Genomic DNA, 17,028 nt, shown 5'->3' with positions numbered 1-17,028 from the left:
CTGCATAGAATATTTATGGGCCAAGTGGGCATGGGTTTGATCTGGGAACACATATATGGGTCCTGCATAGCATATTCATGGACCAAATGGGCATGGGTTTGATCTGGGAACGCATATATGGGTCCTGCATAGAATGTTTATGGGCCAAGTGGGCATGGGTTTGATCTGGGAACGCATATATGGGTCCTGCATAGCATATTCATGGGCCAAGTGGGCATGGGTTTGATCTGGGAACGCATATATGGGTCCTGCATGGCAGAGGCACAAAGTAACTATGTAGGCCTATTGAGTTATGTAATTACTTACTGTACAATTTTTATTAACTTGTAGTAACTCTACATTTAGGCTAATCAAGCATGTTGAGATTGAGTAATTGTAACTCAATACATTTCAAGTCACGCTAGTCACCAAAGAACAAACATTGCATACATGTAGATCTTTTGCCAAAACAATCCATCAGTCATTTTTGGTAGTCGTGCAGAAAATGAAAAATGTAACTTCCCAAAAATGTAAAAAACATCAAAATAGGTTAAAGTTTACGCTATGTTGAATTATGCTGATTAGTGGACTCTCAGAAAGGTTGCAGGCCTACCGTAACAATTCAAATAATAGCCCAGTCCCAGACGCCTGTCCCTTGGGGCAGAAACACATATTTAGACAAATAACTATGCTCAATATCATCGTCCGATATTGGCTTTAAAATTCAATATCGGTAAATATCGGTATCGGTTTTTGAAATGGTTTAAAATGACTAAAGTATGTCATTTTATACCTTATTGGAAAGCTTGTTTCCTCTCAAAGCGAATGCAGACAAAATTTGGGTGTAGGTTGTTGGCCAACCAGCATACACACAGGGTTTGTAGAGTAAATAAATTCTTGAGCAGGGCAGATCTAAGCCCCAATGAGTGGAATGAGTTGAATTTTTGTTCTTGTGTGGCTATTTGTTTTCAGTTTACCTCAGTCAAAGAAATGTTCAGTTGGCATCTTCTCTCGAAGGGGTAGTAAGCACCGCACCCCAGTTAGCCTACCGGTTGCTGGCTAGTCCTTCAAAACATTAAAATCCCCAGTATCAAGGGAGTCAAGGAACAGTAAGCCTATAAACGATTATATGTTGCGGTATCTGTATCGGCTAATATCGGTATCGGAAATTAAGCATTGGACAATATTGGTATATCGGATATCGGTACAAAATCAATGTCAAGCATCCCTACAAATAACCCCATACGGTTATCCACATCCCATAGATGCCTGTCCCAATGGTCTATTTGATCAAATAAAACTCTGGGATCCTATTCGAAGTTTTACGGTACTTCATTTTTGAAGATGAGGCCAAATAGCTCACAGACAGCTAGTCCCTTTATGGACATGAATATGATGCATTTATTACCTCTTAGGAAATTGTAATTCAATATTTGTTAGAAAAGGACTTGCAGGAGGCCTCATCATCAATCTGTCTTCCACTTCTGTGTCAGATGTCCTTGGACCAAGGAGTAGCATGTGTTTCTATCAAGGTGTAGCTCATACACCAACAATGACTGATGTGTTGGCTGTAAAAGGTACAGTAGATCTGTTTGAGAAAAAAATGAGGGAAAAACACTTGTTTTGTATCTAATCAATTATTAATGATTAATAGATTGTTGGCATTTTAACTTTTGGTAAAGGAAAACACACATACAGCCCTAGTCTGGAGAAGTGACGGTGGTTAAAAGTAACTAATACTCTGAGTAGTTTTTTTTTTTACAAATTGTACTTTTACTTGAGTATTTCTCTAACACCAGTACTTTTTCTTGTAACAGAGTAATATTTTAGCAATGTAACAGTACTTGTACTTGAGTACAGATTTTCTGTACTCTTTCCGCCTGTTATGCACACAACACCTAATTAGGCTCATTCAGAATGAAGCCAGCGGAGCAGTTAATGTTTGTTAATTCTCTCAATTTACGAATGTTACTGTATTTAATTGTTATTTGGTCAGGCAGTTCTTAGGACATCTATAAGGGGCCTGTATGCAAAGGCCTTGTTTCGCGCTCAAAACGTTAGCAGTCCATTCGGAAAGCACTGCTGCTAGCTGTGACTTCAAGGAGAACTTCTATCAGACATTCACAAATTGAGGTAAGTTGAAATATTATTTTGCCAGAAAAATAACACTGCAGATTTTTTTTTTGGTCTGTATTTTTGGTTTGTGCTGTTTAATCTGATGTAGAATCTAACCAAAAGGAAAAACAGCGGGAGAGGTTGGACAATAATTAATATATCACGATAGACGGAGCTCTGAAGCAGACCTGTGCATCGCTTAGTGTTCGCTCTCTCTGGATAAAGACGAGCAGCAGCACAGACACCAGGGGCATCGGACCGGGGGTAAAACCAATACTGATTACCAGGGCCCAAGGGGAGAGAGGGCCCTTGAAAAGTCTGGAATATATTTTATTTTACCTGGATATCTTTATTTCCTAATAACATTTCATAATGCATATCAGATGAAATGTAAAGTTAGTGTATTGGCAGAATAATTTGGTTGATTGACTGACTATTTTGTATACAAAAAGGTCTCACCCCTTGCTAATGTGCCAAATGGTTTAGTCCACCTGCATGCATTACGTTAGCCAGTTCAGTTGAGCGTCTGGTGGAGCGCAAACTTCTGCTGTAGAAATGTCTTCTCAAAGAAAGCCAAATCATGCTACCAAAAAGAAAGGAAAGACAGGAGGAGGAGAGAAAACAGAATGAGGGGAAACAATTGGTAACTGACTTCTTTTCAAAGAAAGGTGAGCACAAACTAGAAAACCAAATCCATGGTGCTTGTCAGGGACCAAGCAGTTAGGCATGAGAAGTCGCAAGGAGATTTCAAAAAAGGTTTTTTTATTTTACCCACAAAAAATTCTGACAACAAATAAAGATAAAGTTTGGGCCCTTAAAAGAGGTCAAACAAACAAACTAAACTGAACTCAAGCTCTGAACATAACAAACTCAAAAATACAACTGACCTATACAAGAAACAAAGGGGACTTATATACTGGGTGATCAGACCAGGTTTGACACCCAGGGGGAGACTAACAATAACACTAATATGTAAATTACAAATAACAAAAGAAAACAACTAAACACTTACTCCAAAAGAAATGTAATCTTAATTAACATTAACTGAATAAATGTACTAAAGACAATACAAATCAAAACTCAAATATCTTGAGGACAAATAAAGCTAACTCCCCCCTGACATAACAAGTAGTGGTAGAGTCCAATTTAGCCACCACCCCTATAAAGCTGCTGTAGTTCCAGACGCCACCCCTTTGTCCCTGCAGCCTGCATGCCTCACTCCAGGGTGTGGAATCCGCAACACTGGTAAGCTCAAAGAAAACAGTTATATTAGAAAACCAATCCAAAACTAATAAAGTATATATGTAAACCAAATCCAGTGCCCTGTAAGTTATTTAAAACTAAATAAATGTTTACAACAAAATATATAATGTGTCTGAAAAGATATAGAAACCAATCTTAAGGAAAACGGCATGAACTAAGATAAATGTGAGTGTATGAGGTTACCGCCTTTAAGATGGCTGTGTGGCCACGGCTGTGGCCATCACAGTGCTAAACTGCTTGAATATCTCCGTGACTGTTAGCGCTAAAAAACTGACTGAGACAACCCATTGAAAGAGCAGAACATGCACTTGTTGGAGCAAAAAAGAACCTTGCTAAATTGACTTATGCTCCTCTGTTTTTAGGTGCACTGAAGAGTAATGCAATGACTCTAAATGTGAAGTGGAAATGGCGCTGTTGAAGTGGTTAACCGGCGCACGTGACCGTGGAGGGGCAACACAGTCTCACTCCCTACTCGTCAAATGTATGACGCATGGTCAAGGACCCTGGCGTCAAGTTTCAACGAAATAGGGGTACCCTTAACGTCATTTTTCGACGAGGGTTTCCGTCAGATAGACATTCATGTTAGGCCTTCACCGTCGGATATCGACGAAAGAAAAAAACACGCCCCCCGCCCCTTAACTCGAAATCTGGGACAGTTATTGGTATTTTTAGCCCAATAACCGCTGTTTTAATCAACATTATTCACGAGATATTATCATGGTTTATATGTATTTCTTTTAATGTTATTATTTCGGTCTATTTCGGCCAGGAAAGCTGGGTTGCTTTTTTGTTGATTTATATTTTTTAAACTATAATGCCAAATCTATCAACATTTATTTAGATGTTATCGTGGTATTCATTTCTTTACTTTAATAATATTATTTCGGTCTTATTACCGGTGAAATATTACAGTAGGCCTAGGCTATATGCTGTAATACAGAAGATTACGATATGATCCGAGCTGGATGCATTAGGCCTATCCCCTAATGCAATGCGGCCATTCATTTCAAAGAATCTGGCAGCGATCAGCGGGTCTTTAACGCCAGGATCGCTTCAATATACATATATACAGTCAGTGATTGTATTACCAGCAACAACACGTTGCTCAGTTTTGTTCCAGTAAGTTATGAACCATAATAACGTTTAAACGAATCCACGGAAAAGTCCGGAAGTGACGTAGTACGTCCCGCTCAGCGGATACGAAGATACAAATATATAATATTCGTAATATTGATGTTTTTTTTCTAACGTTGTATTTGAGGAGTTAAACAATAAAGATAGTTATAATAATAAAATACAGTTTCATGTATTTGTCTCATATATTGTGTGCTCGGCCGGCCGGCGGGCGGCCTCAGTCTGAAATGGAATCAAGCCATCTCACGGCGGACAGACAGAAACCGGAGCCGAACGAGTCCCCCCACCCACCCCGGAAGAACTACAAGTGCTCAAGCTTTGTAACAGCTTCTGTGGCGTTTCTTATGGGAGTTGTAGTTTTAAAGTATATTGGTATATTTCTCATAAGTAGAAGTTGGCAGTGTATAATTTTGGATGCACTCTGGGGGTTTTTTGGGATGGAGAACACACTCGTGTCATCAGATTTTAAAAATAAAATCGTTAAATAGGTGAAAATAGCTTATTACCATATTTGACAGTGCTTACAGTAGGTACAATTTGGTGACCATATCTACCTGACAGCTGAGGTCCAGAGCTTTCTAGAACAGCTGGTCCTATGTGTGTAGCACCTTCTGTTGCTAAATGACAGGCCTTCATTCATGGACTGGGTTCAAGGTTCAGAGGTCAATATTTCAAAGCAGGAGTAATGTATCCTCTTCATACTGACATATGTTACTCTCCAGGTTGAGACCTTTCCAACGATGTGTTTGCTATAGTCCTACGACAACGTTTTAATTTTTACACATCATGGAGACCACTTAGCAGGAGATACTTTATTATCCCCAGAGGGATATTTGCCTTGAGTTCAAATGCTTCACAAATAACACTTGACATATTGTTTTATCATACAGCTGACATACTTACAATAAAAAACAACATGAACAAAGGGATATAGGCTAGACTGAAGCACATCACACAGCAACAATCTATTGCTCATCTTTCACAAACAGTGACAAGAGCAACACAACCATGCTTCATATCATGAAGCTATTGCACACCCTCAATCTCAAGCAACATTATTTAAAGTTTTAATTGAGGTAGGTCCAAATTAGGCCTATAGATTAGAAATGTTAAGTTCACCCATATCTTCTGCCAGAGGATAAGAGCTCATTCTTGGAATGGAGAATAAAGATAGAGCAGACCATATTCTGTGTGCTTGCCTGGAGAGACTGGTTTCTATTCCTCTACACAACCTTCATGACAGTCATATTAATATGCTCTGTAATGCAGCCTTGTATACATAAACCATCTGATTCACCGTGAGTGTCTGCTCTAAATGATAAGACACACTTTCAACACGGGCCTTCCAGCCAAAGGTGCATGTTGTCCATATGAACACCATTGGGCCTATAGGAGCAGAGCCGATGGATTGGTTCATTATTTATGACCTCTGATATCCTCTGACCCAGCTCTATCTCGAGAGTTACCTCAACTTCAGTTTCAAAGGGGGGGGTTCAGCTTTTCTTAGACATGAGTAGGGGGCACCAAGGAAGAAAGGTGGGAACCACTGCTCTGACCCATGTCATGACCCTTTTCTCAGCTTGTGAAATGGTTGAATGAGATGTGTGAGTTTTGCCTTTGTGCAGTAGGGCTGAGGTAGAAGTGTGCCAAAAATGCCAAAACACATGTTGTATATGTATACATACCCAAACAAAGCTATATACATCTTACCCTGTGAACAAAAACCTTGGCAACAATCTGCTTATCCTTTTAATTTCCTGAAAATGCTTCCTAAAACTAGTCCCTTCTTAATTTTGAAAAGGTAGTCTCAGTAAAGGCTACAAAGGTTAGGATGGCTACAAGCTGTAACCACGGTGATTGATTTGAGGATCATCTTTTGAATATAATAATTAATATGTTAGGTCTAAAATAAATTGATATTTCAAAAAAGTAATTTATTTAAAACAACTAATAATGCAGTGTGATTTTAAATCAAACTAAGTCCCACACATAAATATACTCATGTTTTTCCCCTTTAGTCTTTGCTATTAATATTAATCAACTGCAAAATTAGAAAATTGCGTTTTTAAATAACTATGCATGGAAAATAAAATAAAAAATGCTTCTCTTTGTATATAGTTTATTGTTTTTCACAACAGTACAATTCAAAACAAATGCAAATTAGTCAAACAAGCCATTAGGCTGTATTTCTAAACACTCAACTGTAGGTTTTTTATATAATATATATAAGGCAAATCAAAGTGCTAAATATAAAACACAATTTTTTCATTATTAGTATTTTAGTGTGTAAATTCTCACGTACAACGTGGAACATTCTTTCACAGACGAGATGTGGAATTTCCACGTCACTTCCGCGGATTCGTTTAAACCTAGACAAATACATAAAACTGTATTTTATTATTATAACTATCTTTATTGTTTAACTCCTCAAATACAACATTAGAAAAAAACATCAATATTACGAATATTATATATTTGTATCTTCGTATCCGCTGAGCGGGACGTACTACGTCACTTCCGGAGTTTTCCGCGGATTCGTTTAAACGTTATTATGGTTCATAACTTACTGGAACAAAACTGAGCAACGTGTTGTTGCTGGTAATACAATCACTGACTGTATATATGTATATTGAAGCGATCCTGGCGTTAAAGACCCGCTGATCGCTGCCCGATTCTTTGAAATGAATGGCCTCATTGCATTAGGGGATAGGCCTATCGGCTTTGAATGCGTCCAGCTCGGATCATATCGTAATCTTCTGTATTACAGCATATACTGTAATATTTCACCGGTAATAAGACCGAAATAATATTATTAAAGTAAAGAAATGAATACCACGATAACATCTAAATAGATGTTGATAGATTTGGCGTTATAGTTTAAAAAATATAAATCAACAAAAAAGCAACCCAGCTTCCCTGGCCGAAATAGACCGAAATAATAACATTAAAAGAAATACATATAAACCATGATAATATCTCGTGAATAATGTTGATTAAAACAGCGGTTATTGGGCTAAAAATACCCTCGTCGAAAAATGACGTTAAGGGTACCCCTATTTCGTTGAAACTTGACGCCAGGGTCCTTGACCATGCGTCATACATTTGACGAGTAGGGAGTGAGACTGTGTTGGGAGGGGAGAGGGCTGCAAGAGCCCAAAGAGAAAAAGGAGAGTCCAGCACACAGACGCTGAAAAGACTCTTGCCATCCCATCCCCTTTCAACTCCGTTCCACTTTTTCAAGGAGGCTTTTGCTATCTGCTGCCTGACCACGCCCACCTCACCTGTTGCCTATAAATTGATTGTGAACCCTTTGGCTCATTCTTTGCTCACTCTGCCGGCACTCCAATGCAACCTGTGTGAGTCTTCAGGAGTTAACGTGAATCAAGTTATCATTTGTTTGTTTTATGCCATGAATTACTGTGTCTTTGCTATGCTACCATGTGCACTGCTAACTGAATGCCATTGTTTGCCAGCCATGTGCCATAAGCAATGTGGATATATTGTTTCTTGTACTATCTGAAAGCCTGTGCATTTGTTTGTTTGCAATATGTGTTAATTGACCACTATCATTAATTGTATAATGTTTATGTTATCCCTTTCTGCAGCACACCGTAACTGCAATGAATCCACGTCACTCTGAATGATAAATAATAAAATAGCACTGGTGCTGCATTGAACCCTGCCTTCTCCCTGTTTCATTCCTCACTCCATACCACCTGTCTTCTGACCGAGACTGTTTGCTCACCACACCTTCACTCCACCTGAACCATTCCCATCACCTTACAGTTCCTTCAGATGCCATGAGTGTATTTTGTATTAATGTATTTTTTGGAGAGGTGTTTTTTTTCAGATTTTTTATAAATATATTTTTAAATTGTTATTTAAAGATTGTTTGTTGTTCGATGTAACAATTTTGTATTATGTATTTTTAGATCAATTTTGTTCAATTTAACAATATATTTCTTGCAGTTCCAAGCGTCAAGTGTCTTTTATTTATCTTGGATTTATATTCATTCTTCGTTTTTCTTAGATTGCTTCCTTGAATCATTTGGCATGGTTGGGCTTAGATAGGCGTTGCATGAATTGCCCAGTTAGGACCCACATAAGATCCTTACAGAGCCCACTTTAAGCCCATAGGGGCATTCACGGTTGGATCGTGGGTGCAAACCAACTTTAAACCCCTTTGGGCAGGTGGGGCCCAAATGGGTCTGTCATGAATTACCCAGTTAGGACTCACATAAGACCCTTACAGGTCCCACTTAAAACCCATCTGGGCATCCACGGCTGGATCCCGGGTGCAAGCCCATTTTAAACGCCCTTTAGGCAGGTGGGGCCCAAATGGGTTTGACATGAATTACCCAGTTAGGACCCACATAAGACCCTTACAGGTCCCACTTTTAGTATGTCTGGGCTTCCACGACTTGCCCCAATGTGGATCCCGGGTGCAAGCCCATGATGGGGCCCACATTTGCCGCCCATGAAGCCCTCATCTGGGCCCCACATGTCATTGCTGGCTGGGCAGCATGTGCCTATGAGACAGAACAAGAAAAGAATGTCAGGACAACAGAAGCCTGTTACCACCCACTCAGTCCAGTCGAGCGATGCTCCTGCTGAAAAGAATGGAAAAAACACCAATCCAACAAGTTGAAAAAATCAACAGTTTTGAGACAGCTGCACAACGAAATGGGACATCAAGGTGTGGACCGCACAACATCACTTTTTCTGGCCACACATGCAAAGAGAGATAATCCACTATGTCACCCAAAGCTGTACCTGTATTAAACAGAAAAAGCCATGTCGAGAAACAACAGCTCCACTCACACCAGTTGTTACCACTTGAGCTGGTATCCATAGTTGTTACCATTTGAGCTGGTATCCATAGACTTCTTGCAGCTAGACAAGTGTAAAGGTGGATATGAATACATATTGGTAATAGTAGACCATTACACATGTTTTGCACAGGCCTATCCCACCACATCGAAGTCTGCCAAAACTCTTGAGATATTTAATTATTATGTGCTGAAGTTTGGGTTCCCCCTGAGAATTCATCATGACCAGGGAGGGGACTTTGAAAACCAGTTGTTTGCACAGCTGAAGAAAAACTGTGGGGTGATGGGGTCGAGAACAACACCATACCATCCCCAAGGCAACGGGCAGGTGGAGACTAAAACTAAACAGCACAATACTGCAAATGCTGAGAACGCTTACTGAGAGGCAGAAGTCAGATTGGCGAGAGTCACTGCCCAAACTCATCTATGCATACAACAGCACTCGAGGTGAAGTCACAGGTTTTTCACCGTTCTACCTCCTATTTGGAAGATCACCTAGGTTACCTGTGGACTTAGCTGGAGGCTAGCGTGGGAACAGATCGGGTAGTGTCATAAATCCTTGTACCACAGCGCATGCAGGTGGAACGGATCGGGTACTGTCACACATGAAGGTCGCGGTTTCTGTTTGCGTCATCACAACATTTCGGCCGAAAATTTTCGGTGGCCGAATATTCGGTGCATCCCTAAACTCAACAGTTATAATGTCAGAATATTATTATTATTATTATTATTATTATTATTATTATTATTATTATTATTATTATTATTATTATTATTATTTTCTGGATGTTTAGACGTTAAAGTTTCCTTTCTGATTAACCAGCGTCTGCAGGTTCTCTCTTACACCGCTGAAGTAACGCTTGATGTCACTCGTCTGCACGTGGTATCTGTTATCATAATAAGCCTCAAAGTATTCTTTAAAGCAGGCATAATTATAAATCATATAGTGTGCCTTTAAATTATCATCCACCAGATATGTGTAACTCAATGGCACATCAGTACTTGTAACCTCATTCACTCTGCACTTCCCCTCGATCATTTCCCTGTGCTTGATGAACAGCGTGTCCAGGTCTCTCAGGTAAGTCGAGAGGAGTCTCTCCACAGGGTCGCAGGTTTGAGTCCCTCCGAGTCTCACCAGGTGAATCAGCATCTGGACATGGAAGGCTGCCCCGTTCACCCAGGCCTTCAGAGCCTGAGACGACATGTGGCCGTCCCTCACCATGGAGTTCCTCAGCTTGGTGAGGGCGGCGCTCAGCTGGACCTCGATCCGTCTGATGTCAGTCACCAGTTCGTGGTCGTTGTTGATGTGCATCACGCATCTCTTCAGGCACTCGTCGATCTGATCCCAGACCTCGGAGGCCTTCTCCTCTGCAAACACGCTCCGCAGAGCGTCCTTCGTGCTTTCCTCAGGTGGACTCGAGGAAGCCAAGTCGATGAGGACAGCGATGGCCAGCGCTCCGAGGCCCGCCAGTGCAGGAGCTGACTCCATGCTGGCCAGTTTATCCGCCAGGTTTTTGATCCAGTCTGCAGCATGCAGTTTGATTAAGTCATTAACGGAGCCGCCCACCTCCATTTTCCTCTTCTCGTAGTGTTGTCTCAGATTGTCTGAAGATGACAGACCTGTGAACATCACAATGCTCTTGTTGACGCTCAGATCTGGAGCCTTTCCGTCGTTTTTGATTAGAAACACAAAATCTTCCAAATCTTTCCTATGCGCCTCCCTCCCTTCCTCCAGCAGACGGCTCTGCCAATCACCCATCTTCTTGTTTTCAGGATCAGATCAAAGATGGAGGTTGTTGTTCTCTGTGTAATGCTGCAACACACAAAACTGACATTCAGTGAAAATGTTAGCTCATAAATGCTCTGGTATCCTGGCTATGTAGCCTAGCTGCCTTGCTATGCTTACAATGAAATGCAATGTCCGAACATGCTAGCGGGTGACCTGTCGGCTAGCTGAATCATTTTGAGTGTTTAAACTATCTCCAGTGGTCTGTCTGGTGGTGTGTGTTTGTCCTGTTTAAGTTCGTGTGACATATAAACAACAATCCGTGTTGCTACAAGCATCAATGTTCCGGTCTGTTAGCTTTAGCCTCAGTGTGTTAGCTTTAGAGGGTGACAGTTTTTCAGGACTCCCGCATGTCACGTGATTCCCGCGTGAGTCCTGCGGTACGGGAGTCTATTTCAACGCGGGAGTCTGGAAACATGTCACTACCTAACCTAACCCTAACGCAACCAGCAAGGAGAGACAAACGGCTCTGCTCTGCAGCGCTGCAATCACACAACATCAGTGCAGCAGAGGAGCTGCTCTCGCTCTCTCTGGAGCCATCGCTACACACACACACACACACACACACACACACACACACACACACACACAGAGTCTGATAACTTTAGACAACATAGGGAACGAAACAGGAGTGGGATGGGATTTGGGAGTCTTTCTCTCTGGATTTTGAAGAACAAGATTTTTTTGGGGGGGCAGTGACGTGATCAGGATATGACGGGAATATTTTCGTGGGCTCAGGAGGACAATTGATTCCTGTGTCACTCTCTAGTTAGCATGATATCATGGCCTAAGAAGGAAACTATTATATATATACAAGCCTGAAACACCCCTGATATAGTCATGTTTGTGTTGGTTCAGTATTGAAACTGTAATTAAAATAAATGATATGGATGTAAACTAAACATTAAAATGGATAGCATGTGTAACAGAGTTATTTAGTGATTCCACCTGCCAGGGTTTAATCATCCAATACCAAGAGGTTTTATTGACATTCTGTATTGTGGTTGGTCAGTGGGAGTCTCCTCTGTAGATATATGCCCTTGTACGTGATTTACGTGCCCGTCGTAGGTTGGATAGCACCCAGTCATAAGCACATTTTAATTGTTTCTTTTCATAATATTTAATTTACATGCCATGTGGATATGATGATGTATAAAAACTTCGGTAGAATGTAGCGATGGCTATGTATACTGTTTGAAATGCTTATCTCGGGCAATGTACCGAAAGTGCTGAGGTCATGCTAGTTAGCTTAGCCGGCTAGTTAGCGTAGCATGCTAGGTCGCTAATTTGCTTTTGTCCATCTGTAATTAGAATGATTGGGTGTGTACGCTGTGTCCCACGTTGATGACCCGGGGCCTGTTTCACAAAACCAAGATAGGGGATTAAGCCGGGATTTCCTGGTTATCCTGGATGAATTAAGCCTTGACTCAGTTTCACGAAAGCAGAGGAACATAAATCACCATGGAGATTTATTCTGTGCAGCTAGCCTGCTCCCGACCAGGCTAACAGCCAGGATTTATTTAATCCTGGAGCGTTTTCTGCTCACCCAGCAGTGGTTTTACTCTTTTGTTATCAGCCTGGATTAAAATACAACAGGTGCATATTGCCGTTCATTTAAGTACTGTTATTATTTAAAGTTGTGACCATTATTTTTATAATTATTCATGTGACATTATTACTGTTATATTGCTGTATGTTCATATTGTTGTTAGAAGTTTAATTAATATATTATGGCAGTTGTTGAGATAATTAGAAAAGGCTGATACAATTTCAAATGTGTTTTAAATGAAGTCTGTTACTAAGGGCAATACATACAATGCTTTACATTTCTATAGTTGACCAATGCACCTTGAATTATTTTGGATTCATTTTATTTTTTTATTCTTTAACAATAAGTATCATATTCTGCTTCCATTTGCATTGTATTTGGCATTCTTAGCACACAATTTGTGTTGTCCAGTAAACTGGAACTATAATTTGGGAGGATTGTACAATTTTAAGAACATATCCTAATTGTACAATCCTCCCAAATTATAGTCTTAGTTCATTGGACCAGTAACTATCTAGTGATGTAGGCTACTGTACATTCATGACAACAGGTAGAGGACATCTAAATGGTTTTTGACCTTATATTTTGCTGGGTGGGAATAACAGATGAATATACTCTGTTCCATTCATGTTTACAGTGTGCATGGAATTTATCACTTAATTATCTTCATAGTTTCTAGATTTTAGAGTCCAATTTCTTTAGTGTCTTTATTTTCTATGTCCATATATACAGGGAGCAAGGCATATAATATGTAGAGAAGGAAACTCGTCCTCTATCAAATTTAAAAACAAAACGCGAAAAAAGCGTGGCAGACAATAGCTGACAGACTGAATGATAGTCTAAAAATATACATTTATGAACTACTGCTCTTAACTGAAACCATTCAATGAGTCACTATCATTGGCAAAAACGAACAGTTGTACACTTTGCATTAAAAGTGAGCAGTGGAAGTTAATATGACTTAGGACATTTATATTTTAGCCCATGAGAGAGAGAGAGAGAAACAGAGTGAAAGAGATATTTACGCATCATATTCTAGCGTTGTAGAAAATTGATCTTTATGGTAAATTTCCTGAGTAACATTATCTTCTGCTTACTTTTAAGGCAAAGAGTACAACTGTTAATTTGTGCAAGTGATTAGTAGCCTAATCCTTGAATGGTATGATTATGACGGTTTCAATTCAGAGCCGTGGTCAGTTAATGTATATATTTAGGCTACAATTACACATTCAGTCCATCCGCAATCGTCTGCTACGCTTTCTCGCTGTTTCATTACAGCGGCCGTGTTTCTTTTCTTTTTATACAAATAATGTATTTCATGATATCATACTTCCATAAGAAGCTACTACTCACTCTGTATAAAGTATGAACAATGCGTATTCTCCATTTTAGCATCAGTAAATCTGTTATCGACCTCGCGGTCTTTTGAGGAAAGCCGTGGACGCGCATCTATCTGAATTAGTTCATCCTGGCTCGACCTAGTCTCTCCTCCTCAGCTCCTAGTCTCTCCTCCTCAGCCTGGCTCGGCCTAGTCTCTCCTCCTCAGCCTGGCTCGGCCTAGTCTCTCCTCCTCAGCCTGACTCGGCCTAGTCTCTCCTCCTCAGCCTGACTCGACCTAGTCTCTCCTCCTCAACCTGACTCGACCTAGTCTCTCCTCCTCAGCCTGACTCGACCTAGTCTCTCCTCCTCAACCTGACTCGACCTAGTCTCTCCTCCTCAGCCTGACTCGACCTAGTCTCTCCTCCTCAGCCTGACTCGGCCTAGTCTCTCCTCCTCAACCTGACTCGACCTAGTCTCTCCTCCTCAGCCTGACTCGACCTAGAAACAGGCCCCTGGATATAATTCTTTGTTTACCAGGTACGTATTGTTTTGTTTACATATTTGTCCAATTTAATGTCGTGTTGTGATATTATATATGCCATTGTACATGACTTAGCGGGCCAGTGCACGAGGAGTGTGCCCGTGAATTACAGGGTGTGTACGATGTGTCCCACGTTGCTGACCAGGATATAATTCTTTGTTTACCAGAATAAATCCGACAAGATTGAGAAGCAAGTGTGGAGTCTTCAATTATTACACAACGCAGAGATCACATTGGTTACACATGATATCATGGCATGGGGCCTGTTAGATTTAGCCTCAGTCTGATGGATGGATAGATGGATGGCCGGATGGATGGGTGGATAGATTGATTCTTTTTTTAGGCATCCAGTAACTTAGACAACCATAACACAACAAACACACATATATCTCACATACATAAAAATCACTCACAGAAATGTAAAGAGTTAACAATTGATTCCAAAGGTCTGGTATGGACTGACTATGTGATGTAATGACCATGATCAGGTGCTCTGGTAGACTGTGTGCAGTGGTGGTAGTGCAGAAGAGAACAGTGCAATAGCTTATTATTAAAAATGAACTATGAAAAGACAATAAAGTCTGTTAGCTTTAGCCTCAGTGTGTTGGCATGCTATCATATCAAACATGTTTCAGACTACAGATCAGCTGCAGAAGATTATTCCAGCTGTTCTTGATCAACAGATCAGTGACTAATCACCCCAAATTTCAGACAGTAAAGTTTTTACCTCAGCTCAGAGACATTGGTCCAGACGTGCTCTCAGCTCCAGTTCACGCTGCTGGAGATATTCTGATGACAGAGAGTGAGAGTGCAGAGTGATGGTGATGCTGCAGTCTGTGTGAGCCCCGCCCCGCCTTCCCCCAGTGATGGTGATGCTGCGGTGCGGGGGCGCCCCGACCAACTGCACCAGTAAAGAAATGGTCTGCAGCAGACAGGCCCGCCTCCCTTTTCCTCTTCTCGTAGTACATCATCACAATGGTCGTGTTGACTCTCAGATTAAGACCGTTTTTGATTCGCTTCCTGAAATAATCCAGTTCTGCCGTCTCCCTCTCCATCCTCTCCTCCATTCTGCTCTCCTCTCATCACCCATCTTCTTGTTTTCAGGATCAGATCAAAGATGGAGCTTGTAGTTTTCTGGGTAACGCTGCAACACACAAACAGTGAACGTGCAAATGATCTTAGAACACCGTTTTTACTTTCATTGAAGCTTTGCATTAACTAGGATTAAAATGCAGTTCTGTTCCTGTAATGAAGTATCTTTAAAGTGGGTTATTGCTTCCTTGAGGCTCTGCATTCTTCTTTCACTACTACAAACAGGTTACAGACTTCAGATCAGCTGCTGAAGAGGATTCTAGTCAGTGACTGAACATGTTGGGCCCCATCTTGCACCCAGCGCAGCGCAAAGCCTGATACAAGTGTCTTTGCTAGTTTAAGACCCATGGGCATGCTGGTCTTACAGGGAGGTGTGTTCAGGTGCATTCTGGGCATATTGCTATCTTGGGGCAGTTGGCTCTGAATGGAACTAGTGCACCACCTATAGGCACATTAATAAAAAAGCACAACTTCTATTCTATTCTACTAAGTACAACCCTTTTGAACCATGCGCTCGGCGCACAGACCCTTTTTTCCGCCGTTAAACTAGCAAAAGTGGATTCGTACACGTCTTAAACGCACCTGCCCCAGGCGCTTCACGCCGTGCCCTTAGATGGTTAAAATAGGGCCCAGAATCTCAAACCTGTAGACAGTCAAGTTTTTACCGTAGCAGAGAGATGTGGTCCAGTTTCTGATGTTGTGATGACTGAGCAGAGTGATGGTGATGCTGCAGTCCTCTGACCAGCTGCACCAGGAAAGAAACTAACACATGGAAAAATGCTTAAATGCTGCTGCTGTGTGGTGATATTGGCAGTGCTGGCGGCGCCTTCAACCTGTCTGACGCCGCCGACATCTCCGACAACAAGAAAGTGGCCATGCGGAACCTCAACGACCGCCTGGCGTCCTACCTGGACAAGGTGCACAGCCTGGAGAGGGCCAACACTGACCTGGAGCTGAAGATCAGACAGTTCGTGGAGAACAAGATTAAACCTGAGGGCCAACGACGGGACCGCGTACTACGTCTGCATCAAAGACCTGCAGGACCAGGTGAGCACAGAGACTCTGAACTCTAAGGGCATTTTCTCAATTCCTACATATCTTCTTAGATTCACCTTTTAAGGTATTTGTATATAACTGATCCCCATGTGTTTGATATCGAAATGTTCAGAACAAAGCCTGCACATTTCTCCTAGAGTGTTGTGTAAAAAGATAATTTGGCCAATAATGCTGAAAAGTTGATCACTTTTTGGAAGTCTTCAATTATACACAGAGAGGCAAATGACAAGTGTCCCAAGTTCCCTTCCCTGTCTTTCATGCGTCGGGGTATATTTTTAAATAGTGATCCCCAAACTTGTCCTAGAGCAATGTGTAAAGAGACAATTTGGCCCTAAAGCTGAAAAGTTCCAGTAATCCTACTGCT

At 41.2% G+C, this 17,028-nt stretch overlaps 1 protein-coding gene across 2 annotated transcripts; it reads right to left on the bottom strand.

Moving 5' to 3' along the window:
* Positions 1–7,554: 7,554 nt before the first annotated feature.
* Positions 7,555–15,338, bottom strand: LOC120574800. 2 transcript variants are annotated; one of them, XM_039825253.1, is made up of 2 exons: positions 15,244–15,338; positions 7,555–11,148 (listed from the first exon to the last, which is right to left on the bottom strand). In XM_039825253.1, exon 2 carries the CDS (start codon positions 11,077–11,079, stop codon positions 10,111–10,113), a length of 969 nt encoding a protein of 322 aa, XP_039681187.1. In that variant the 5' UTR covers positions 11,080–11,148; positions 15,244–15,338; the 3' UTR covers positions 7,555–10,110. The 2 variants fall into 2 exon arrangements, with proteins under 2 accessions (XP_039681187.1, XP_039681186.1); XM_039825252.1 differs by having other exon boundaries at positions 7,555–11,133.
* Positions 15,339–17,028: the final 1,690 nt, after the last annotated feature.

The sequence above is a fragment of the Perca fluviatilis genome, chromosome 15 (assembly GCF_010015445.1).
Source record: "Perca fluviatilis chromosome 15, GENO_Pfluv_1.0, whole genome shotgun sequence".
NCBI lineage: Eukaryota > Metazoa > Chordata > Actinopteri > Perciformes > Percidae > Perca > Perca fluviatilis.
Note: the sequence above shows the minus strand (reverse complement) of the source record. Positions and strands in the feature narration are given on the sequence as shown.

Excerpts from the sequence above, each read along its gene's own strand:
- LOC120574800 (XM_039825253.1), bottom strand. The coding sequence starts at position 11,079 with ATGGGTGATTGGCAGAGCCGTCTGCTGGAGGAAGGGAGGGAGGCGCAT.